Below are 25,000 nucleotides of genomic sequence, written 5' to 3'. Positions count from 1 at the left end.
TTGGATGCCCGTTTTTAGCGAAAATACTTAGAAAGTTTATAACCCGGACGATTAATCGCACTCTTTGTCAGCAGTATACGTTGCTCAGTTATTCTTACTGCTGGTAACTGAGCCTTTTTACTGATCGAAAAATGCCAAAACTGCTACCGTGTTGTTGACTTTTTTCGACACGACGACATTTTTGCAAAACCTCGTAATAAAATGACGACGATGTCACGTTTTTCCCGCCAAAATGACGCTGGTTTGTGTGCGCTCACTGTTGCTCTATGAGAAAATCTCGCCTCGTAGTCATTCTCGTCCTAGAATCTAAAGCTCTCTAAAGCAATGACGACGGCTACAGCTACGGCAATGGCAACCTCACATAACAGGAATATCATTGGTTCAGAAAGGGAAAAATAGTCGTTCTGCACGAACTAATTTTATTACACTTGTTTGACGTAGGGTGCGTTTCTTTGGGACATCCAAATCCGAATTCTTGTATCCAGAAGAGGATTTTGCGTTTCTTTACTAAAATCCAAAAAATGAATTATTGATCCGAAGAATCCACTAGGAGAGTGGATTCATTAAATCAAATCTGAATCCGGATTTTTAGGATTCATGATCGGTGAGTTTCTTTGGGAGACGGATCCGAAAAACTACGTTTGGCCAGGGGCAGTCTTGTGAAAGTACACATTCCGACCATTTGCATGAATCATGGCAAGCAATCAACGTGAGTTTTCAGTGCCAATCCAGATCTTGTTAGAACCGGGATATCGGCTCTGAGCGTCAGCATGTGAATACACCCCCCTGTTCTTATTGGAGATATTAACTCTTCACATGTATTCCCAAACGCATACGTTAATTAACATGCTCAATCGCCCCAACGCAGTTTGTCGAATTTACATCTAGTCAAATGTTCTGTACCTCCCTCAGCTCTCCAGTCCTTCTGAATAGCATCGGGTACACGAACATGGTCTCCTTCTCTATGAAAAGAGAAAAAGAAAGTATGTAACTGTCAAAAAAATAATAAGGTTTTCAATGAACCATCTCATCCTGCTTGTAAAAAACGATTCTTCTAAGGAAGAAAACTCTTTATGCATTTTAACCTAAGAATCTGTTTCATGAAACTGTCTGTAGAGCTCACGCAAGCTTTGTGGATCAGACATGATGCTAAAGCAACCTTATTCAAAAGAGGGTTTCTCAAAATGCTATCACGGAGAGACGATGGTCGCGGTCACACTTGAAAGAAACACAGTGTAACAGTAGTGTTGACAAAAGTGTCAACTCTCTGTTGTTTTGAATGTGTGGTCCCGAGGGAAACAGTTAGTTTTGTTTTCCCTCGAGTCCTGATGTTTCCCTCGACGAACATCAGGGCCCCCTAAACTAACTAACTAACTAACTAACTAACTACTTTCCCGAGGGACCATACATTAAGTGCTTTGTTATATATTTTAATATTCCCTTCAACAATCGCAGCAAAACAACCGGCGCGGGCAGCAACTGCGAAATTGCATTACAGGAGCACGTGACCATAACTCAACCAATCACAGTGCTCGTTTTGTTGAGTGAAAGTCCAGGTTTATAACAACAGAACTTCCTGTAACACTAGCGGTAACTCCCTAACGCGACCGCAACCAATGAAACCCGCAGAATAAGGACATTTTGCCACGTGACTCACACCAATCTATAAGGGAATCTTTGCTGACGTCATTGGAGGAGTGCGTCATTGCTTACATTTTGTTTAATGAGCCATTTCCGAGTTGCTGTTTGTCTCGGTTTCGAACTGAGTCTTGGTGCTCAACTATTGTAAGGGAAATGGTTTTGATTTGCATAAGAATACGCAACTCATTTCCATTTGAATGGTTGTGCACCAGAACTCGCTTTGAAACTGAGGCATGCAGCAACTCGGAAATGGGCTATTAACATACGAGTTTCCCCACAAAAGGCATCGTGCTAGATTTACAAATTGACTTCAAAAGTTAAAAAGGACTTGATAAACTTAGTTAGATTTCCAATTTTAAGCCTTTTAGCTTTGATAACGAGCCAGTTATTAGCCATCAAAAACTGATAAATTCTTGAGTGACAAAAGCTCTAAAGATCCCATACATTTTCGGTAAAATTTCGAACTTTCCAAGCATCGTTACTCAGAGATTATCTGGTATTACAGAGATAGCTCATTATGCACTGCACTTTCAATACTCAGTACTTTATTCTTGGCTGACTGATTAGGAAACGATAGCCTTGTGGTAACGCGGCCAAAAATGTAAACAAGGATCTTTCTTTAAATTTCTTTCCCTCATTAGTATAAGCCCATTGTTTTCTAATCTATCAGTTAAAAAAATTATAACTGAATATTGAAAGTGCATTGCATGATGAGCTTTATTATAGATACTGATGAAATATCAGGATTTTTCCTTTTATTAAAAAATCATATCTTCATCGCGCGCAGTGAAGATACTAGGGAACTTAAGCAACGACAACGGCGACGGCAACGAGAACGTCACAAATGTGCATATTTAGTGGGCAAAAACAATAGCTTTGCACGCCCTGCACGTGCGTTTTTCACTTTTGTCCATTTCTTTGCCATCGTCAGCAAAACAACAACGTGAAATAGTCAAATTTTAGGTTTTAGCGAGAACGTCAGCAGTTGACCTTTAAGTTCCATTTTCTCCCCTAAATTCAGCGCCGTTCCGACCAATGTCATTTTTGAGGAACTACCACACCCTTGTCATATAAGAAGGGTTGACATGTTTACAAAGTGATTACAATGACGCGAATTCATATTTTGAGATGACGTTCTCGGTGCTGTCGCCGTCGTCGTTGCTTAAGTTCCGTACTATTTTTCTTTCACGTGTGAGGATATTAGTGTGGCCATGGTTACTAACATAATTAGCCAATCACAAGAGAGCTTCCCGCTCTGGCGCGCAGCCAGTTCTTTCAAAAATAATTTCAAAAAGTTGTGTTTTACGTGGAAATTTTATCAGTATCTATAAAATAAAAAGAACATTACATGGCCGCTTGGGATACGAATTTTATCTTCTTGTGCTGAAAGTATCTCTCACTCCTTCGCTTCGCCCACTCGTGAGAGATACTTTCAGCACTCGAATATAAAATTCGTATCCCCGCGCGGCCATGTAATATCCCCTATATCTCCGAAACTTTGAGCGCAAATTTACCAAATAATCTCTGAGTAATGGCACTTTGAAAATTCTAAATTTTACAAATAATGTATGGGCTCATTAGCGCCCTGGGCACCCAAGAATTTATCGCTTTTTGGTGGCTAACTCGATCGTTATCGAAGGCAAAAGGCTTTAACACGTTGTTTTACCTTTTGAAGTCAATTTGCGAATAGAATGAAGCCTTCAGTCAGCAAACGCGTATGTTAATGAGAGAAAATGTAAACAATAACGTCAGCAAGGATTCGCCTATAGAGGTTTTGCACGGCAGTCATGTTGCATGGCTGGAAGAATAGATCCTTTTTCCTGTGGGAACAAATGTTCTTTCCAATGCAAAACATTTTCATTGTCAGTTCGTGCCATGCAACATGGCTGCCGTGCAAAACCTCTATACCACATGAAAAGGTGTTTCGCTTTTATTCGATTTTATCAAGATACTGGGAGCCAATGTTTAAAAACCGCTTGCAGAAAGAAACAAAGCTAACGTAATTTACCTTATTATAGGTTTCGTTTCGTCATCTGTTTCGTTCGCAGGTTCGCTGAAAAGAACGAGACAGTTTTAAAAATGACTTTGACACCTAGTTCTCCGAAATGTTCCGACAGTCTGAAGTTTTTTCCCCTAGGATTTTAGTGTAACCATAGGATGATATCTCCGAGCATTCACCCACGCCATAAAGGCCAAACCGAAACATCAAAGACTATTTCCGGAGCTAACGTCCCAGTGTCCCGAGAACTGAAGGGAAAAACAGAGACTTCGGAAATAAACTTGAGTGAAAAAAAAGAAAGAAAAACGAGCAATATGAATCAACTTACACAGCTGTGATCACTGAAGCCTCGAAAGCGCTTCGACACAGTCGCTGTAAGGATACAGGTCTGGGAAAAACATGAAAATAATTACATGTACTTCTTGACAAATGTTTAGTTCAGTTCAAGTTGTTACAAAATGGAAAACAGATCCGTTGCTTCCTAGCGTGGTCGAGGTTCCATGGAACATTTTTGAGCTGTGTGCTCAGCTCCCTGGTCTTCGAATGAAACGATTAAGGACCAAGAAGCAAAAAACGTAAGAGCCAGGCAAATTGAATGTCAATATCATGATTTAATGTCACATAAGGTTCAAATGTATTTCACCCCTTTACAAAGCCATTGGCTTTTTCATAGTTAGTAGAGGGGACTGGCTTTTTTAATCACACAAAAATTGTCACATTCGCACAAGGACGACATGATAAACACGAGAAAATTCAGCGAGGTCTACGCCATCATAGGGAGATCTCCAGCCTCGCTTCCACTCAAAGGTTCGATCTGGCCTGGTTGACTCCAACTATCTTTCGCTTTTTCACTGTGCGTAAACAATCTCGTTCCAGAGTTCTTTCTCTGCCTCGAAAAAAAACCCTGTAGCGCCTGGTCACGCGATTACGTGTGACGACTGAAACCGCGAAGAGGATGGGCCGAATTTTGTCTACAGAACTACTAAATGTTACAAAAAAGACAAGCCGCTAAATACATCTTACTACCCGACTTCGAAGTCCGTGCAGGAAAATTATGGACCGAATTTTTTTCAAAAACGAGGATCCATAATCTCTGAGGCCGCGTCAAAATCCGAAAAACTAATAAATCTTATTGGCTTTTTGAAATAGTTGCTAGCATAATTCAAACAGTTTTACAAGTTTATGTAACATAAACGACATAAAAAACTTACCAGACATTATTTCATCAAAATTTCAAATTTCGCGGGCCGTACAGCTGGCCCTACTGCAGAATACAGCTCGCTAGATTGACCAATCATAGTCGGCGCGCGTACTATATATCTGAAAGATATAACAAAAGTTTCTACCCTTACCCTGTAGGATTGTGCAATAAAGCTGCTCCACTGCCTTCTCTTTCCAATCGAGTTAGCGCATCTCTGAAAACAAGAATCAATCCAGAAAAACAGAGGTCAGGAATGAAAATGATGTTGCAATCGATGCAACGGTTGGGCCTGACTGCTGTAATCCGCTGTCATTTCCCGGATCGGACGACAGGGTTCCAAGAGACAAAAAATGAACATGGGAACCACACATATACAATACGGATTTACTGTTGGTGGGAGCAGTTGATATTGACTGAGATATCTTCTGGAGGGAATATAGTTTCAAGCAATTTCACTGGGAAAGAATATCGTTGCGTGGCAAAATAAAGACTGTATTCTTGAAGGACGAATCAATCTAGTTTCACTTCACAAAGAGAATACTTGCAGACTGAGCTTGGTTGCGAATAAACCACTCAGCTCCGTGTTGGACTGAAGAAAAAATCTCTCAAAAAAATAAGCTCGTGCACATCTTACTTGTAAGCTAATCTTCTATACGCCAGTAAAATATCGTCATCATGTACAAACTTATTAGCGTCGCGTATCAACCATCGCCTCAAGTAATTCGAGTGAATGCGTTCCACCATTGCCTGGAAGAGAAAACAGTCATCTTATCTACTGCAAGGATCTACATGGCGAAATGCCGAGAGCGTTTCACACATTTTTTGTCTAAAATCAAGCATACATTTTCGACGAAATAAAGCTTCACACGCGCAGAGCCGACAATTACAGGAAAGGGCCAGTGAAATATACGGCTCGGGTCACAAAGTTGCCCTTTCATTAAGCCAAACTCTCAAGTAAGAACTTGTCATTTTTGCGTTTGAGTGACTTTGGAATGCAGTAATCAGTACCTTAATTAACAAGACTATTGTTAGCAAACTAGTAGTTTTATCCCGGCCTTTTTTCGAGTTGATGTGTCGGTGCGACATACGATGAAGAATATGCTTCCCCTCGCTTTTTGCCACATCTACACATTTTGGTGTCTAGCCTAAACGGCTTAAACATTTGCTTCAACATCTGTTCGATTTTGTTGAACAATGATCTTGAAACCGTTTGTCCACCACCCCCTCCTTCCAACCGTGTTGAAAAATGTTGAATCGAAGTTGAACGAGTTTAAAAGCGTTTAACTTTGCTTCAACAACCATTCAACATTTCTTGCCCCCCCTATTTCAACATTAGGGAACTTAAGCAACGACAACGGCGACGGCAACAAGAACGTCACAAATTTGAATATTTAGTAGGCAAAAACAACAGCTTTGCACGTGCGTTTTTCACTTTTGTCCATTTCTTTGCCGTCGTCATCAAAACAACAACGCGAAATAGACAAATTTGAGGTTTTAAGAAGAACGGTCAGCACTTGAAGATAAAGTTTCATTTTCTCCCCTAAATAAAGCGCCGTTCCGACCAATGTCATTTTTGAGGAATTACCACACCCTTGTCATATTAAAAAGGTTGAAATAGTGACGAATTGATCACGATAAAGCGAATTTATATTTTGAGATGACAATCTCGTTGCCGTCGCCGTCGTCGTTGCTTAAGTTACCTATTGTTGGGCACGCGCGTGCGCACTAATTGGTCTCTCCATGACGTACCCCTGTCCGTATCCATAGTAACAACCGCGGCTGAAGCCTGGGACTGAATACCGGGCCTCTAGCTCGTGAGGCTTTGTTGAATAAAATGTTGATGACAAGTTAAAAAACCGTTTGCCCACCCTAGCAGTCAACATCGTTCAACAAAGTCGAACGGACGCCGTTTGCGCAGGCCTGAACACGGAGTCGCTTCGAACAGCTGATAACTGCATTGTAAAGCAGGGTTGAGTTTCTAATTGAAAATGGTGCTGAGTCCGCGGGGAGTGAAACACGAAAAGTAGGTTTTATCAAACGATTTGTTACAGTGCTACTATGATAAAAAACCACTTCCTCTTTTTCTTGAGATTTTGAAAGTGCGTTTGCTTAACATATTTTGAGCGTTGATTTTTATCCAAAAGCTGTTTACTTTGGCTGTAAGTTCTAGATTTCATGTTCCACCATTACTCACGTCCAAAACTGACCGATTGGGCCTCAGAGGGTTGGATCTAGGGAAAGTGACGTCATTTACTCACTTGCTTAAAATTGCAGTGTGTAAATGCAGCTTCTTACATGCAAAAGACAAGTTTAAAAACCTGAATGCTCGAATCTCTCGTGATGCATATTAATTCAGCCGCGTACAGACCCATTGCATTCTTAAATTCTCTACCTCGAATTAACTATTTATCGTTAATTCCTAGTTTGCTCTGAATTTACTATTATCGTTAATTTAAAGCTTGATATGGATTATGGAAAATGGTCATATATCTTTTAAAAGACAACCCAAGTGTGACTCGAACCTAGTAATGTCGATTAACCGGTCACCTAACCACTTAACCACCACACCGCTAGCTGCTCAGGGACAACATTTTAAACACTATTTCATAATGCTGTATTATCACTCGGTAACAAACTTCACCACAAAGATCAACATTTTAAAATCAAAGCTTGGACCTCATTATTTTAGCGTAGGCCTAACTACTTTTGAGAAGCGATATCCTATGGGAGAAAATAAATCTTTTTTGAGAACGCGGTGTTTTAATCTTCAGCGGTAAAGCGGAAAGAAGCGGTTCCTATAGAGTAGAAACTCCGGGTTCATATCCAATCCACGCGGATACGATTTTTTATTTTCCTTATTTTTCCTTGCTACCACAAACCCTGGGTCACAGTGTTCTAAATTTGCGATAATAGTCAATTCAAAGCAAATTATGAATTAACGGTAATCCTTAATTTAGAGAAGAGATCATGAGTCTTTGACGTCATTTTCTCTATCCTCGAACCAGCTCTCTCAAGATTTCAAAGTTAGTGATGGCGGACCATCAAATAGGAGAATTCCAGTTAAAATAAACAGGTGTCTTTTGGAAATCAAGGCTTAAAACTTCGGTCACTTGCAGTTTGGTTAACATAGTTTTGAAATCCAATAAAAAAAGAACAATTGAGTTTTTGGCCATAGTAGTACTTTAAAGGTAAATAGAGATTTGCGAGTTGACGATTCGAGCGTGAACCCTTCGTCAGAGCGAAGTTTTTTTGCTGCAAACCTATCAAGACGTACTTTGAGCATCCAAAAATTGATTGACTCAACTTTAAAAATTTGAATGTAAGTTTTTTTCATACCAGAAGTGTCGTTATTTCCGAAATTTGGTTAATGCAACGCCATTTTCTAGTACTTAAAACTACCATTATCGTTTAATGCCCGAACAGGGCAATTTTGTTTTTTAAACGGGAGCGGGATCGAAACAAGAAGTCCAGTGTGAAGGTTTTCGTTTCACTCAATGCAATGACAGATGGAAAGGACAATTTCCAACTCTTCTACTGGGCGGTATTAAATCTAACATGATCACTTTTCGAAACGAAACATTAGGACATTACTGCTGCATTTGATTCTGAAAAGTAAATTCACGACTTTTTGCCCAAATTGATCCCTTCCTTTCTCTCTCTGGGAGAGAGACAGCGGTGGAATGATGTTGTGAATAAACTGACTACATAATTAACATTTACTTTCGACGATGCCACCTTCATCGTAATAGTTTCCCTTTTCTACATCCTCGGAGTCCCAAGGGCAGATCGTTAGCCCAGGAGAAGGATTTTCTCTGGGCCAACTATCTGTCCCTGGGTCTCCGAGGACTGTTGCATTTTCTTAAATTTTATCGATAAATCTCCTGGAGTCCACCCCGATAACTGCTCGTTACAATTATTCTGGTCACAATAACTTGCAATCACATAGCTTTGTGTGCATTTCTGAGAAATTCTGCAGTCTCACCTTGTAATATCCGTATCCAAAATGACCACTGATTTGTTCAATTCCAGCAACAAGATGACCTAATAGCTATCACAAAGCAAGAAAAATAAAAAATGAAACCTGTTTTTTTTTCTAATAGACCGTTGAGTATCGAAAGTAATTACGCAAATGCTTTGGTTTTGTACGTTGATTGGCTTTAACATCTCGAGCTACCCTCACAGCCAATCAGAGAAAAAGGCCAAAACACAAAACTGATTCACCAAACGTGTTTTCCCGCGCTCAGGGACGGCTGTATGTATTTGCTTTGTGTCTTGATTAGCGCATTTCACTGCCTTCATCTGAAATGACCGGCCAAAAGGTATTGCTTTTGGTATCGCAAAACTCGACTGAAAAATCACTCAGCGAAAATCGAAACTAAATTAACGAAGTCATCAATACCTAATAAATCACAAAACCTAGAGCGGTTTTCAAATGAGTGTCAAATGAGTTTTGTTTGGTTTACTGGATTGTCTCCGTCCTTTTTGATTGACCAAAGTAATTACTTTGGTTTTGGTTTTACGACCCTCGATTGAAACTCGCTCTAAGACAGCATTCTTTTACTTACTTCCTTTTGTTTTTTTTTAAGAAAATATATGTACATGTTCATGTCGATCAATTGCTCGTGGCAGTGACCAACTCGAAAGCTTAAGCTACTTTGGTCACTACGTACACTTTGCTTAATTCATCACTTGTGTAATTTACTAAATGCGGTTTTATCTCTTTACCCTTGTAATGTAGTTTAAAGAAGAATAATTTGTGAACAGTGTAAAAGAATAACAAACTGAAACTGAAACTACATGATACCGGGGCGATTCCCTCTTGTGGTTGCGTATTCGTTAACACGATACCACCAGAAAATGTCATACCGGAATGAGCGCGGCATACCGGCGCGAGTTCAACCCGGTCGTTGCACCGGAGCGAAACTGATTTCATTCCAGTAAGACATCCCGCAGCAGTGTCAGGTAAACTAAGAACAACAACTCGTTTCGGTACGAACCTATCCTCTAGTGCATGCGTAATCACCGTCAAGTGTACCTTCATTTAAAAACGATATAACATCACATAGGCAACATGTAAACGATCCGAAATCAAGTAGTCATCCTGGTATTGAACTTGCGCCAGAGCTCTTATGTAAACAGCCCCTTTCTATTTAATTTTGAGAAGAGGCGTGATTCTTTTCATTTGTTTTGAACTTCCTTGCTGGCTTCAATTACACACCTTGTCATTGAGTTCTCTGTACATGCTCAACTCCTCTTTGCCTCTGAGTTTCACTTTGAGAATTCGAACAAGAGGTTTAATGGTCATTCCCTAAAAAATTAGGAGAGCGTTAAGGAAAAAACGTAAGCTAAAATTCATTGTTGACAAAGCAAAAACATTTCTTCCAATTGCCAGCTCGAAGTCTACCGAGTACAGCGTTCGGCGCAATCGAAGTTCGCGAAAACTTCTCACCAACGGCTGCGTACCGCTTTCTGACATTCAAACTTGTAGTGAAACATATATTTTAATTGGTCGGTGACAGACCATGTAGGCCTTGAATACCTCATTACAACGTCAGTCGAGCAATGAAATTTTACGGAGCACGACATCGATTTCAGTTGGGAAAGCAGGGCGGTGCAGCAGTGGTGCCAAAAAAAAAGGAACTCGACTAACATTTTCCCAGTGCGGACCGAACAAGCTAGTTCAACAAGGCTTTATTACATTGGCTCTCTTGCGTGGGGTTTTCTTTTCCTTGAGTCTTGCCTCTACACCTCCTCCAATTAACGGTTCTGGAAAGTAAACTTCGTACTGGAACTCCGACATGACTAAATAAAGAAACATTTCACGCATTTTTCTTTTTATGTCCCAGAAAATGGAAACAGAAAATGGGAACAGTTTGGCAACCTATGACCGCTGCTTTGTGAGCGGTCCATCTTAGCTGTCTGTATTGCAAAATTGGGACCGCTTAGAGAACAAATCAGAATTCTCATTTCCATCTCGGACCAGTTTGCCTATATAATAAAATAACTAACAACACAAAATCGTGTAATATTTGTACTCGTTTCGTGCGTTTTGTGTGCAAATAACTAATACTGTTGGATAATACTACAAAATACTGTAAATTACATCTAGTGCAGACATTTTCGTTTCAAAGACTGTTAGAATTCGAAGACGAAACATGACCTACCTGGAAGAAAACTGTAAAAAGGACAATAGCGATGGTAGTCGTCACAAACATTTCCCTGAGAGGAAAATGCTCTGAGGAAAGTAAAACGGCTAACGAGAAAGACACGGCTCCTCTAATTCCACCATAGCTCTGAAAACAAATTCAGAAAATGATACTGTGAATAAAAAGGCGTTCTTCGAGCCCGATTATGACGCGAGTATTTGTCGTGGTCCCGACTTGCAAAATGATACATACATAAAGTAAAATATAAGTTCAAAGGATGCGTTCGCATCTCATGTTTGCCAATGTTTTAAGTTGAGATGGCCAAAGAAAAAGAGTATTTGCTCTGTTTACTCTGAAACCGCTCGTACCAATTTATTTTTAGGATACTTCGCCCACATTATAGGATGTGCGAAAGACTTAAGATAGTGCAAAGTTATATTTTGATGTGATGTTTTCGTCGACTTCGCCGTCGACGATGCTTATTTCCCTTTCGTAAACGATCGTTGCCATTTCTCAGAACGGTCGTTGCCATTTTTTGGCTCTGAATTACACTCATTAGGTCTAAGAACTCAAAAGATTGCGGTTACTGGGAGTTGTGTCTCGCTGGTCATATGAGTTAGGGTTCGGGTTCGGGTTTAATAGGGTTCTGTTTAGGGCGAGGGCTAAGAACCCGAGTTCAAGTCTTGAAATTTTCGGACTCCTTTTTTCCTCCAGTTTTTCTTTTATAAATGTTTTTTTTTTCCTTTTTTGTCTTAATTTTTGTTAATATTTTTTCTTAGTTTGTTTCTTTTAATTTTCTTTGAAGTGAGGTATGTAGTAGACCGTTATAAATGGCATCGACCGTTTCAAATGGCAACGACCGTTTCCGAAAGCGAGATTTGCGTCGACGATCTTAAAGTCCCACTTCAATATACAACTTGGCTCTGTCATAAGTATTTAGTACTAATTCCATCTCGTCTACGTTGTACAAAACGGGCGAACTATCCGAAAATTCCGATTTCTAAAAGGCTGTAAAGCATAGACTAAAAATCAGTATGGAACATTTTTTGGTTGTTTTTATCTCTTTATTTTTCACTTGAGTAAATCAAAAAAACTGTCATATACACTTTAAGTTGCTTGCTTGCCAATTGCTTTAATTGTCCAGCTAAGTGCGCGGGTATCACTCAGTTCTCTCACTCGTCAAATATACATTCATTTCATTTCATTCAAAAGGAAATTTCCTACATCTGGTGGTAAAGCACTCGTTCCAGATTCCCCGCGTCTGAGAATTTCCACAAAGTGGCGGAGGCCGTGGCTGATTTTGATGCTCATGTCGACGTTTGTTTTCACTTAGCATAACCTGTTTACGCTTGCGATTGTGCATGGGTCGCTAGTGACAACCAGGCTTACTTGCGTTGTATTTGCGTTTCACGCGTGAACGAAGTTTGCTTCTTAAATATCAAATCGCGGAAAAGACGCGCGTGGAAGATGCGATTAATTTTTGTTCCAGATGGCTGAAAAAGTAGCGCGAGATTCTGAAAACACCCTCTCTAAAGGGGAATTTACCATGTGCGGTAGATGTGCCCTAACTTAACTGAAAGCTCTAGAATAAGTTTACTCAATATTATCTAGTACCATGATAAACTGATCCACAGCACTTAGCTTGTTTATTCGCCCAAGATTGGCAAGAAACGTCAGCAAAACCACCCCTAAAGGAATAAAAATGTTTCCGCTTAGTAACATACGACCATAGTTAGCTTGACAATGTCATCATTTGCAACAGATAGGCTTTAAAAGTTCAAATAACGAACGTATCATCTCCCCAATTCTAAGGCACAGCTTGATTGGCATAGAAGCACATGGAGCAGAAGAGTCCGATTTGACCGATTTTCCAGTTAAATTCATCGTACAATTGCAGCGCGAATCGATCTTGATTTGAATCACCGCACGTGCTCAAACTACACACAAACGGACGGCAACCGGAAGAGAACATTTCGCGTGCCAGGACAGTGGTGTCTCCCAGATTTTTACACTAATCATTTCTAATAGAGAAAAGATACTTAAAAATGTAAATGTGGTTGTGTAAAGACAAGTTAAAAGAGAAAACAGCTCACATCCGGTTGCCGTCCGCGTCTCAAAAACGCGCGTGCTTAAGCTCCCTAGTTATGGCTCACGGACCGCATCCAAGCGTTCTGGGTTCGAATCCCACAACTCGGTAAAATGAATTCGCGTATTTCTCGGGACAAGTTGTGCATGGATCAGGATTTAAAGTGGTGCCCATCGCTGCCGTAATAACTGAAGAGGCTACCGTTGCCTCGACCCAAGCTCCTATTCGTTTTTCGCTTTCCCGGCTATCTGGGAGCCTGGAAGAGGTTGATTGTGACAACTTACCTATTGCCCGAAAGACTAAAATAAAGACCAATGTAATCAGCACGAAGCCTGTGTTCCACTTGTGGTCTTCAGTGACCACGCGAACTCCAAGAAACATGAAGATAAGAGTTTCACTGCCTGAACTGAGGAAAGATGACACACGACAGCAGAATTTATTCATACAATAATCATGAAAGGGAAATTTTAACTCAAAACGAGGCAGGCATAGCTTACTCGGTTAGTGAGCGGTCATGAAGGTAATGATAATAGACCTTTCCACGGTTTTTGACGCCATCTTGGTTGGGGGCAAACACGGCTAAATCTACAGTAAATGAATGGGATTTCCAACTTTTGCCAATACTTTAAATAATTTTATTGATATCATTCATTCAACAGAAAATAAGGCCATAAAGGAAGGGACGACGGCCTTAAATTCGAATAATAAATCTTCTCATGTTGCTCCTAATTTCGAGACAATTTGCACGATTTTGATTGGAAGGATTTGTATGAAATCTTAAAAATTCGTTTATGGTCGTTGCAGCCTGAATCTGTTCTCTGTATTTCATGAAAATAATCTCAGTATATCTGTCTTTTAAAAGACACTTTCAATGTGGAAATCCGCCTCTTTGCAGCGGCGCTACAGCGGTTCCAAGTCGGCAAAAATCCCATACATTTAGAGAGTGTCTAATCGGCGTGGGTGGGTGGGTCGTGAGTCGTGGGTCGTGGACCCGAGATCCTCCATGTATACACATCATGTCAATCTTTTATCATACTTTTATAATCGTTTCCGAAGGATTTATCGTGTAGAAATAAAGTTAATATTATCATAGACCCTTCCACACGGCTAAAATTGCAGTAAATGTAGGGTGAGGCTAAATCGCGTGGGTGGGTGGGTCGTGGGTCGTGTTTGTTTGAAGATAAAAACAAGATATATATTAGCTCCCTCAGTGCTCGATCCAAATTTGCAATTGCCCGCTCACGAATTAATTTCCCCGAGCTCCTTGTATGAAACGTTGAACAAAGGAAAACTGTCTCCCATTAGCTAGAAACATTTTTCCTTAGGGTTAGGGTTTGGGTCCAAGGGTTAGGGTTACTAATTATTCCTAACTAAACTAAGCTAAAATACTCTTAACTACGTACTTAAAGCTGAACGAAATGATATATGAAATGAATCATATACTGAACTACGGATATGAAATCAAGTAAAGCTATGATCCTCGCAATTATGGACCGTCGGCAATTTTACCAATTGCGTAGAGAAGCCTGAAGTTCTAATTTTCCCGAGGATCACAGCTTTACTCGATTTCATATCCGCATTTCAGTATATGATTCATTTCATATATCATTTCGTTGATTGATTCATTCCTCACGGGCGAATTAGAACCCACAAATGACCAGCTCCAAACGTCAGTGGCTTCATAGCTCAGTTGGCTAGAGCGTCGCACCGTGTTCAAACCCCGTTAAAGTTATGAATTTTTCAGGCTTCTCTACGCAATTGCTAAAATTGCATTTATAACTGCGAGGATCATAGCTTTACTTGAGTACTAAAAGCTGCTTTACAAGGATGCCGTCTTAAAACTCATCCAAAACCGTGGTGACGTAGGTTAAGTTTAAAATCCATGATAAGATGTTGCTGCACGAAGGTCACTGGATAGGCTGTTCCACAACCTGGCTCCGTTGCAAGAGAAACTCTTCTTCAAATAATTGGTGCGGGGCTGCGGAAGAGCCAATTCATAATCGATATGATGTTATTACCTTTTCGCACCTGCAGGTCTAAAGAAAAGTACACCGGCCTGATCGCAAGTTAACCCAACTGTCAGTAAACTCATACCCAGTTGTCTGTCAATTCGTACCCAGTTCTCTGAATTCAAAGAAGAAGAGTTCATGACCATTTTCTGCTATGACATTCAAAAAATATCGTTGGGATTTTCCAAACTTAACATCATGTCTTCCTTATTAACTTCGAATTGATGTCTATGCCGGCATGAATAGTAATTTGGACGCGGGTACGAATGGACTGAATTTTGGGTATGAGCCGGGGTATGAGTTGACTGGTTACTGAGGTGAGTTCTCCGCACACTGAGATTGGCACTTACCTCATCATTTTCAGGAAGTATTTAATAGTTGTGTGAGATTTTCTTGAAATGTTGAGCTCTACATACGGCTTCATGACGATTGCACAAGTAACAATGCTATGGCAGAATCAGACGAATCAATGTCTGAATTAATACATTAAAGGATACTATAATTATTCACAAATAAATTTTTGAAATAGTTTTGGATTGTTTTGTTTCACATCTTTCATCCAAAAATAAAGTAATTTAGATTCAAACAAGTGTAGATTGCTTGTCAGGATGAAAATATATTATATAATGCTTGCCATAAATCAGGAGTATTTAAGATTAATTAGTACTAACACACACACACAGATGACTAGTTCTTTCCATGCATTCTCATTGGCTAGCTAGCTCAGAGCTGAATAGTAAGTATTGTTATATACCTAGACTTTTGCTCACTGGGATTGGTTGATTCTTGGTCACATGGCCCTGATCAAATTCAAATGTATCCCAACCGGGATACAATTCCGCAGTTGTTGCCTGCTGTTTTGCTGCGATTGTTGCAGGAAAAGTCTAAATATATAACAAAGCACTTAATGTCTGGTCCCTCGGGATACTAGTTAGTTAAATGTTTTCCCTCGAGTCCTGATGTTTCCCTCAACTTCTTCTCGGGAAACAGGAGGACTCTCGGGAAAACAAAACTAACTATTTCCCTTGAGACCATACATTACGAGTATAATATTCACCTCTGAGCAAATGGAGAAAAACAAATGGCTTCCCATTTCACTTCCCTTAAAGGTATCATTTGAAGACGCTCACCATACCTGCACAATTGTAAATTATGTTCTGTATTTTAGGATTAAAATTACAACATTAAGAAACATTTCAGTCAACACGAGTTTCTTAGTTATTGCAATCAGGATGTGTTTTGTCAAAATTACATACAGTGTGGAACTTCAAGGAACTGAGATAACTTTATCTTTGAATGAAGCGACTATGGAATGAAACAACCAGAAGCATTGCAAATTCTCTGAAAAGAAAGGAGTCATTTTCCTGTACCTCATGATTCCCGATAAGTGGAACATTTCTGCAGTCAGATATGCCAGATAACTCATGACGAAAACAAAGATGGGCTCAATGACTACAAAAATAACAAAATTGTCCATCAAGTACTTGTACTACGAGAAACAACAATAATTTCACTGCCAATAGTTGTTGTTAGTTAAAATTGTTCCAGTTCCTTGGTGGAAAATTTTTCAAACTACATGTAGTTTGTTTTTTAGTTCCTTTGTTTCAGACTATGATAATGTCTATAGGACAAAGGAAAGTAAAAGACAAACTAGTCTGAAATTTTTTTAACCAAAGAAAAAAAATTACGGCAACTATCCTGGTAAAACATACATGTAGTCATAAACATTTTTTTTTTAATCCACCTGTTTGTTTCAATGATTGAAACAAACTAATACGTCCACAAAGCACTGTACCAGAACCTGCCAACTAATGTTCTGAGTCATACATGTAGAGGTGACATTTTGATATCCATTGCAAAAAGAACCAGGATTTTTCCTTTAGAAGGGACAGATTAAATGTTCCAACTTGAAGTGACCCCAAGATCTCCAATTAGAGAGCTCCTTTGCAGAGCATTCCCTGATAAAATCTGAATTTTTGGCAAATTTACAGTCATTCACACTGACCTTTCTTTAAATTACTTTGGCTTGATTTCTATTTTAGATCAAATATTTGTTTCCAAATGTATGTCATTATGGCAGCTGTAATAGCTCAAACTTTACCACCAAGGAAAGGTTTTCCAATAATAATGCCAATAATAAGTTTTTGATCTGCAGGAATGACACTTGGCAAGTATATATAGATATATTGCTTCCTGTAATAAGTATGGTAGCATTTGTGAACCTGGGACTCACCCCGCACATGGTCTGTGTACTTTGTGACAAATGCTGTTGCTAAACCCCACAAGAAGCCCAGGATTGTGCCGCCAACACTGACTACAAGAAATGATGCTAAGCCTTTCAGAACCTGCAGAGATGACAAGAGGTATTTTGAGAGCTTAAAAGTACAGAGACAGCAATGCCATCTTTCATAAAAAAGTCTTTTTCCTTAAAAATATGCTGAAATGGAATTGTTGCTTGATCAAGTATAGGGTACATGTAATAAGGTGTTATAAGCATGGACAATGGCAATGAACATCAAGCAAAATGTTACTCCAAAATATACAACGTAACTTGGCACTAATCACACAATTATTTCATCCTACTAGTTCACCTTGTGCATCGTACAATGTAGGCAAACTATCCTGCAACTGGTGGGGTGCGAATGGTTTTAAAGTAAAGATAGAAAATGCATAATTCACTGTTTCATGCTCACGTTGTCATAAAAAACGAACATTTGGTGATCAATTTCATGTTGTTGTTTTCTGGAGTAATAATGGCAAAATGCATGCATGCATGCCGCACCCAGTGCTTGAAATAAGCGGCCGTCCAGTCGTCCAAGACAACCAGAAAGTTTACCGGGCAACCAGTTTTTGGTAAAATAAAAAGCCTGGTTTCCAGAGGAAAAAATAATGGAAAATGCACCACCTGACTTACTTGTCTTACTAGTCTTGTCTTTTATCAATGTTATCAACAGCAGGGTGATTTGCTGCAGCTGAGCATTTTCCCATGTTTTGATTATTTTACTTGTCAATGGGCTTAATAACCAATAATATTTGCTTTACGGTATGTTACCGGTGTTGCTGTATCTGTGACTGTTGCTTAAACTTCCTAATAATAATCAATAATTAAATTTGTACCTCTGCATAAGTGATTGTATCGAACAAGGTTAAACTTTCAAACAGATGGTATAACACAACAGTCACTGCATCTGTAGAAACAAAATCAAGGACCAAATTAATTAGTTAATATATACAGCATATTTTAAGGCTCCAGTTAACAAAACGAGAGGTTTTTAGAAATGGTCTTGATGAAGGGGTGGTAAAAGTTAAGAATCTGATGATCCCACCAATGCGTCAGCCAACACATCGGCCGACGTGTTGGCCGCTGTTTAATCTTATAACGTATAAGATGCGTTGGTGGTACGTTGGTGGTGCGTCGGTGGCGTGTCGGTGACTCATTTGGGTCTTATTGAACTGTTGAAAACCTAAACGTACCTTTTTTTTAAAGAGTTTAAACTTCCCAATCCTTTATAATGAACGAAAAATAAGCATGTTGGTCGACTTGCAAATTAACTCCCCGCTTTGGTAACCGACCCTTTCCAAAACATCGAGAAGACCTAGGTACTAGACAAGTGTTTCATTTTAAAAATGGCGGCTATTTGCCTATCATGATTTCGTTGTTCCTTATGAAGTTGTTCTTGCTTCCAACTGAAAGAACTAACAAAATCATAAAGAGTAAGTATTTCAACCAACGTGTCGGTAGTGTGTCGGCCAACGCGTCGGTAGTGTGTCGGCCAATGCGTCGGTAGTGTGTCAGCCGACGTGTCGGTGATGTGTTGGTGGTGTGTCGGCCGACGCGTTGGTGGGATCGGATTCTTAACTTTTACCGAAGGGGTGGCAAATAAAAAAATAATGAAATCAAGTGAAGCTGTGATCCTCGCAGTTATGAATGGAATTTTAGCAATTGTGTAGAGAATTAAGCCTGAAAATTTTAGGACTCCAATGGGGTTTAAACTCGTGACCTCTCGATGCCAGTGCAGTGCCCTAAACAACAGAGCTGGGTCAACAAATGACCAGCTTCCAACATCAGTGGCTTGACATACATGTACATGTAGCTCAGTTGGTCAGTTGGTTACAGCGTCCCACCAGCATCACATGGTCACGGGTTCAAACCCCCGTTAAACTCCTGAAATTTTCAGGTTTCTCTACGCAATTGCTAAAATTGCGTTGATCATAAATGCGAGGATGACAACTTCACTTGATTTCATATCCACAGTTCAATATATGATTCACTTCACACATAATTATTTCGTTTGTTAATAAAATTATGATCAATCAAATTCTCAAAATTATACCATGCATTAAACTTCCGAAGGCATGCAAATTCTCAGGACTCTGATTCTCCTGCATGTTTAGCCTGCATGATTGCTATAATTCAAAGCTATTTATGTTGAATAACGTGTTGGCCAACACGTCGCTAACATGTGGGCTAACATACTGTACATGAATTGGAAGTATGTTGGCCAACAAGTTTTTCGGTTGTCAGTTATGAGTTGGACAATAGATACAAGATTGCATAAGGGAGGAGGGGGGTGGGGGAGGGGGGTGGGGGGGTTGGGGTGAGGGTGAGGAAATATCTGCCAGTACAATATTAGGTAGGATCAGATTCCTCCCTGGAACTCTGGATACTCTTCATTTCTTGCTTTACCCATTGCCAAAATACGTTTACAATATCATCTTTCTCAATGGCTCAAATTAAAGGCACAATACACTGTTACCACCATCAATAAATGCAAGGATCAGATTTGTCCCTATTAACAGCCACAATTAATGGTCCTCACCATTCAAAAGCGATTCCCCAAACACTAAAATGTACAGCATTACATTGACGTGAATCTCTTCAAACACAGCTAGCACCTGAATTATTGTAGAAGAGAAATTAAGTTGAGAATCAAGAGATGAGTCAGAGTCATACATGCAGACTTTTTGAAAAACTAAAAGTCTTGTATAAATCATACTGACACAGAACAATTTGTGCAGCCTGCCCGAGTTTGCCTGCAATCTATTTGATATAGCTTTATACTTACAGCAACTGGATCGACAGCCGAAATGAGTGATGCAAATGTCAAGGCATGCATAATAGGTAAAACGATTCCAATATCATCTGACGCTGCATACAGAGAGAGTCCTAAATGGATTTAGAAAAATTAATCAATGTATCTACTTGGAAGGTTACACATAAATACAGTAATATTATTGGAAATTGGAGATCAAAATAATGATACAGGGGTCTGAGTAATATTGCTGGCCAGTCACATTTTGATGAGATAAAAAACTGCACTGACCAGGAAACATTAATCATCATGTTTACATGTGGGTCTGTAATAATTTTATCAAGAGGGGTGGAGGGTAAGATGGGTCAGTCTTCCAGCCAATTTAAATGGAAGAAGGTGGAGAAACATCCCATTTTTAAGGATCCCTCTTCAGAGCTGTAGCTAGCGGGGGGCAGCTGCCCCCCTGGACTTGTTGAGCCAGACAAATATTAGGTCAGACTGTGGATGGAGCTGTCACAAACTTGTTCAACTTAATTCTTAGGACATCAGATGCAGACTGCAAAGGGCTGGCTACCTCTGTAAGAGCAATCCAAGAAGGTGGCAGAAAGAAAACTGTCCCAAAATGTTGCACAACTCATTGGAGTGTATCAACTCTTTCTGTCGTGCTAGCAAAATACATGTATGTCTCGGTTTTGGATACAATGGACAGGATTTCAATGGCTAATGCCAGAGATGCAAAAACTGAAGATGCACGTATATATGGCCGGCGTCGTACATGTATATGTAGTAAGTTGAGGTTTCACAGCTCTTGATCAGTCCCTGATTTCATAAAACGTTACTGCAACACTGATTAAATGTACAGAATATTTGCATTCAAGGTTACATAATGATCTGAAAGATTCAATATATTGACAAGACAAAATTCACCACTCACCTACAGTGAAGGTATTGAAGATTGTTCCCTACAAGAACCAAAAACACTAATCAATAAATAAATAAATACTTACAAGAAATAATCATATTAAACTATATATCTTTGTTAACCAATAAAGTGAAAATATGTACCACAATAGCATAGAGTAATATTGTTCCAATGTTTTCAAAAAATGCTCTATCTTGAAGAAAATAACCAGCCTCAAGAACAATCCTAAAAAGGAAATGACAAAAGAATAGCAGAAAATAAATTAGATTTGGGTTCATGCTATCACCACGATGACAATCAGACGTGATTCAACATTACTTTCAGAAATAACCCTTTCACTGATAATGTACGGAACATTCATTTCTCCACAGAACCAGCTACTGCCCATTTCTGAATTGTTTCAAAGCATGTTTTGGTGCACATGTAAATATAAAGTTGAATGTTTCGATGCACATCAAACCAATTATTTTTCATTTGAATGATTGGCTAGGATTAATAAATTATAATATTTTAATTATGCAATGTAATAATAATTATTATGGTGCACATGCAATTATTGGCTGCTAGGATGATGTCGCCTGAACATGTGTTGAAAGCCATTCAGTTTTTGGACACTCCTACTGTAGCTTTGGATTAGGGGGGTTATTTCTTAATACCTGGGCAGCATTCCCACCCTTGTTATTAAAAGGGAGGGAGAGGGGTGTACTCTTAAGTTTGGTCTTTGTTTATGTTTCAGTATGTTCATCACTTCTCAATAAACATTAAAGGCAATTTTACTGTCACGCAAGTAAAAGATAGTTAATGGATCGTGACGATACTATCTGTAACCCTTTCATGGCGGCTCTCAGTTTTCAATATAGCGTTTGTGCCGTCTAGTTGCCAAGGTCAGCAAACACTAAGGATTTATTGTATTTCTTGCTTTGAACTTCACACCTTTGTTGTCGCTAGCAGGCTAGTACAATAAACGGCATTGGCGCTTTTTTTAAAGCTGTATTCACGGCTAAGAGTTGGCACGTGTAACACTAAGTTCTCTCATAGTACAGCTCTTCCGACTGGCTATGCCAGCAGACATTTGTCTAGCTATAAAAATTAATTGTTTGAACCCCATCTTCGTGTGATAGTCACTTCACACCAAGGCTAGCCTTTTCACAAAGCCAAACAGCAATTGATATTATATGTTCTATTGGGAAGTGGGCTATTCTCTTGGTCATCACCAACGATGATAGCATGAGGATGGGTCCAAGGTACGAAGTCTATAAATTGTAGATTTTTTGCTCTTGTGAGCAGTCTCAGATATTTGGGTTATAGTAACGAATCTGATGCCACCAATGTATCAAATGAATCAATATGACAAACAACAAGCTGCTCAACAGTTGGCCAACTGTCGGTCAGTTGTCAATCAACAGGCAGCTGAAGCATCAGTGATCATCAATCTTTGAACTTGATCCAATCATGCATTGGTAATGTGTCGCTGGTGTGACAGTAGGGTCTCGGTGATCAATTTTCGAAAGCTGCCACACCTTTTAATGCCGTGTTACATAATGCTGGTACTTGTTGCAAATTGGTCACATTTTGGCCGACAAAATTGTTTTTTCTTGTTGACTGACAGATCGGTTGCATGTTGACCAACACCTTGCACAAATAATTAATAGACTGTATTAGGGATAACTTACGGTGGCAACATAAACAAAAAGAAGGCATCTGATGAGAAGGAAGGGATATCTGACCCAATGCCCCTACAAGAAATTCAGATGAAAATGAAAAAAATTAATACAGCTGTCGACTCCCGATAACTACAGTGTAAAACCATTGCTAACTTAAACTTTGTACTAAATTATAACTCAAACCAAAATTGATTTCCGATGGATTTCCATCTTACATTAACTGCAATTTTACCCTTGGTATTAACTCAAACCCCTGATAACTCAAACCTCCTGCTAACTTGAAGCAATTTTGGTTTCCCTTCGGGTCATTTTCTATATGTTTTTACCCTCAATAACTAGAACTACGTCTGTCAATATATGGGAAATAAAAAAAAAAACGGTTTACTCAGGGCAGTCCAAAACATTTTTTTAATTTATTAATTTGAAGCACCTTGTCCTTTTTGCATTACAAAAAAACATGTCTGTCCAGTTCAGGTTTCTTTGGTTAAGGGTAAATTTAACTACTGTGCCTGTATCTTCATAAAGAGTTGCTGCTTAACTCCTAACTCCTAATAACTCGAACTCCCATTCACTTGAACCTTTTTCACTTTCCCTTGAAGGTTCAAGTTGTCGGGAGTTGACTGTTAAAATCGGGGAAAAAATGTTTGCTTGATTTATAGCTGTATATCTAATACAAATTCCTCCTTATTTACATAAGATTTTGTTTGATTTCCTTAGTTTAAATACAAAGTACCTGCAGCTGCACAGTTCTACAAAATGAATACATATGTGAACATGAATGTATATTACAGTCATGTCACTACTTTTCAATGTACAAGTCAGTTTAAAAAACATTTGGCTTTGCCTCAAATTTGTGAGGCTAATTTATGAATGCTACTCACATTGAAAACATCACATTCAAAGGTATTAATTAAAATAATAATTCCTATTGAATAATTTACAAGTGTTATGTACTTACTTCAAAATTCCTCCAATTATAATCCCAAGAACGATAACTAAACTGAAAGACCAAAAGAGGTTAGTAATGTACTCATTAACTCCGAACACACCGTTTCTAATAATTTACATGTAATAGTGATACATTATCAAGGGACAGGTGCACACATGCAGCAAGTCTACAAATGTAAGTAATAATTACATGTATCAGTCATAGTCCAATTTTAATAGTTTTACATCCAAACGAATGGCAAATGAAGGGAAAGAATAGGGTGATTGTGAGCTACCTTAATATTGTTTGAACCTATAAATAGGTGTCACGCTGTTTAATATGTCATAAGTTACACTGTGCTAAATTGCATCTTTGATCGTTTCACGTTTGGAGTGCATGTATGTTTACTTTGATTAAATTTGGTCTTTGCAAAAACTTAAAGGCAAATGCGAAAATGACTTAAGTTAATCCCATTCCTTAATTTGAAGAAATATATGTCTAAAATGTTTTCCATCTTGCTTTCTCTCATCGTGTTGTTCATAGTCCCAAAGGCCTCACTGCTAATATTCGATCATTACAACCGGGTGGCATATATATATTTTTTATACTATCACCATTGTGATAACCATTTATTAAAAGATTACCATGATTCTGGGACTTTTGAAGACAACTTGTGAGATAAATGAAAACCTAAAAAGATCAAAATCAAGATCAAAGTGAGTTTTACCGAGTTTTGCAATTTAACAGCGATCCGGCATCTCAAATTAACAGCTGGGATGAAATGCAATAAACAAAACAACAGATCACAAGACTTTTTAAAATTACCTAGTTTGGCAAGACTTGCAATCAAAATCCAAACAAGGATGACTAAAGGTCCAGCCACACGCTGAAAGTCAAATTTGGCAACAGCAAGCGAAGGTATATCTTCGTACGAGTGTCCAGCAGTAACATTAAGTTCACGTATATTCCCCAAAGCAGAGGCGATACGGTCAATCAGCACGCCCACAATTAAAAACAATGCTGCGTGACCTTTTAGAGACATCTTGCCTTTTCTTTTCCGCTTTATCAAGGTATTATGTATCCATTCTGCAAACGATGGCTTGCAATTTTCCTTAATAACGGCTTTGATGTGCCCTGTAGGATATTTGCATACATCGATATATATTAAATGTGTAAAGCATAATTAGGCCGAAATATACACGTTATGTACGCTTTCACGAAAGCCAGACGTGAATACAACTGACGCAGTGTACCCTTGTGAAACCATTATGCTTATTTGTAGGGGAGAACAACTGCTAAGAAAGGCTTCTTGCATTGTTTGCGTCAGAGGGTTAACTACACTGCCTTTTACATCAAAATCACGCGCTAAAG

The 25,000-nt window shown here is 39.1% G+C and overlaps 2 protein-coding genes across 2 annotated transcripts in view; one reads left to right on the top strand and one right to left on the bottom strand.

Moving 5' to 3' along the window:
* The window catches only part of LOC137993624 (Na(+)/H(+) exchanger beta-like), a 33,223-nt gene extending 8,412 nt beyond the window's left edge, over nucleotides 1–24,811 (bottom strand). The window contains exons 1-22 of the mRNA XM_068839579.1: nucleotides 24,455–24,811; nucleotides 24,274–24,319; nucleotides 23,660–23,701; nucleotides 22,711–22,773; nucleotides 21,181–21,262; nucleotides 21,050–21,077; nucleotides 20,149–20,249; nucleotides 19,903–19,978; nucleotides 18,200–18,270; nucleotides 17,316–17,427; nucleotides 16,453–16,534; nucleotides 15,433–15,528; nucleotides 13,358–13,479; nucleotides 12,602–12,675; nucleotides 11,006–11,134; nucleotides 10,060–10,149; nucleotides 8,824–8,889; nucleotides 5,476–5,588; nucleotides 4,993–5,055; nucleotides 3,969–4,028; nucleotides 3,650–3,694; nucleotides 904–962 (exon numbers count right to left, since the gene is read on the bottom strand). Of these exons, the coding sequence (XP_068695680.1) occupies nucleotides 904–962; nucleotides 3,650–3,694; nucleotides 3,969–4,028; nucleotides 4,993–5,055; nucleotides 5,476–5,588; nucleotides 8,824–8,889; nucleotides 10,060–10,149; nucleotides 11,006–11,134; nucleotides 12,602–12,675; nucleotides 13,358–13,479; nucleotides 15,433–15,528; nucleotides 16,453–16,534; nucleotides 17,316–17,427; nucleotides 18,200–18,270; nucleotides 19,903–19,978; nucleotides 20,149–20,249; nucleotides 21,050–21,077; nucleotides 21,181–21,262; nucleotides 22,711–22,773; nucleotides 23,660–23,701; nucleotides 24,274–24,319; nucleotides 24,455–24,671 (1,837 nt within the window). The 5' untranslated portion in view covers nucleotides 24,672–24,811. The remainder of the gene's footprint in view (nucleotides 1–903; nucleotides 963–3,649; nucleotides 3,695–3,968; nucleotides 4,029–4,992; nucleotides 5,056–5,475; nucleotides 5,589–8,823; nucleotides 8,890–10,059; nucleotides 10,150–11,005; nucleotides 11,135–12,601; nucleotides 12,676–13,357; nucleotides 13,480–15,432; nucleotides 15,529–16,452; nucleotides 16,535–17,315; nucleotides 17,428–18,199; nucleotides 18,271–19,902; nucleotides 19,979–20,148; nucleotides 20,250–21,049; nucleotides 21,078–21,180; nucleotides 21,263–22,710; nucleotides 22,774–23,659; nucleotides 23,702–24,273; nucleotides 24,320–24,454) is intronic.
* The window catches only part of LOC137993626 (kynurenine aminotransferase-like), a 21,087-nt gene continuing 20,851 nt past the window's right edge, over nucleotides 24,765–25,000 (top strand). The window contains exon 1 of the mRNA XM_068839581.1: nucleotides 24,765–25,000. This exon is cut by the window's right edge and continues 26 nt beyond it. Within this exon, the coding sequence (XP_068695682.1) occupies nucleotides 24,898–25,000 (103 nt within the window). The 5' untranslated portion in view covers nucleotides 24,765–24,897.

Source organism: Montipora foliosa, chromosome 2, assembly GCF_036669935.1.
Source record: "Montipora foliosa isolate CH-2021 chromosome 2, ASM3666993v2, whole genome shotgun sequence".
NCBI lineage: Eukaryota > Metazoa > Cnidaria > Anthozoa > Scleractinia > Acroporidae > Montipora > Montipora foliosa.
The sequence above is the reverse complement of the archived record's forward strand: the minus strand, read 5'-3'. Positions and strand labels throughout refer to the sequence as shown.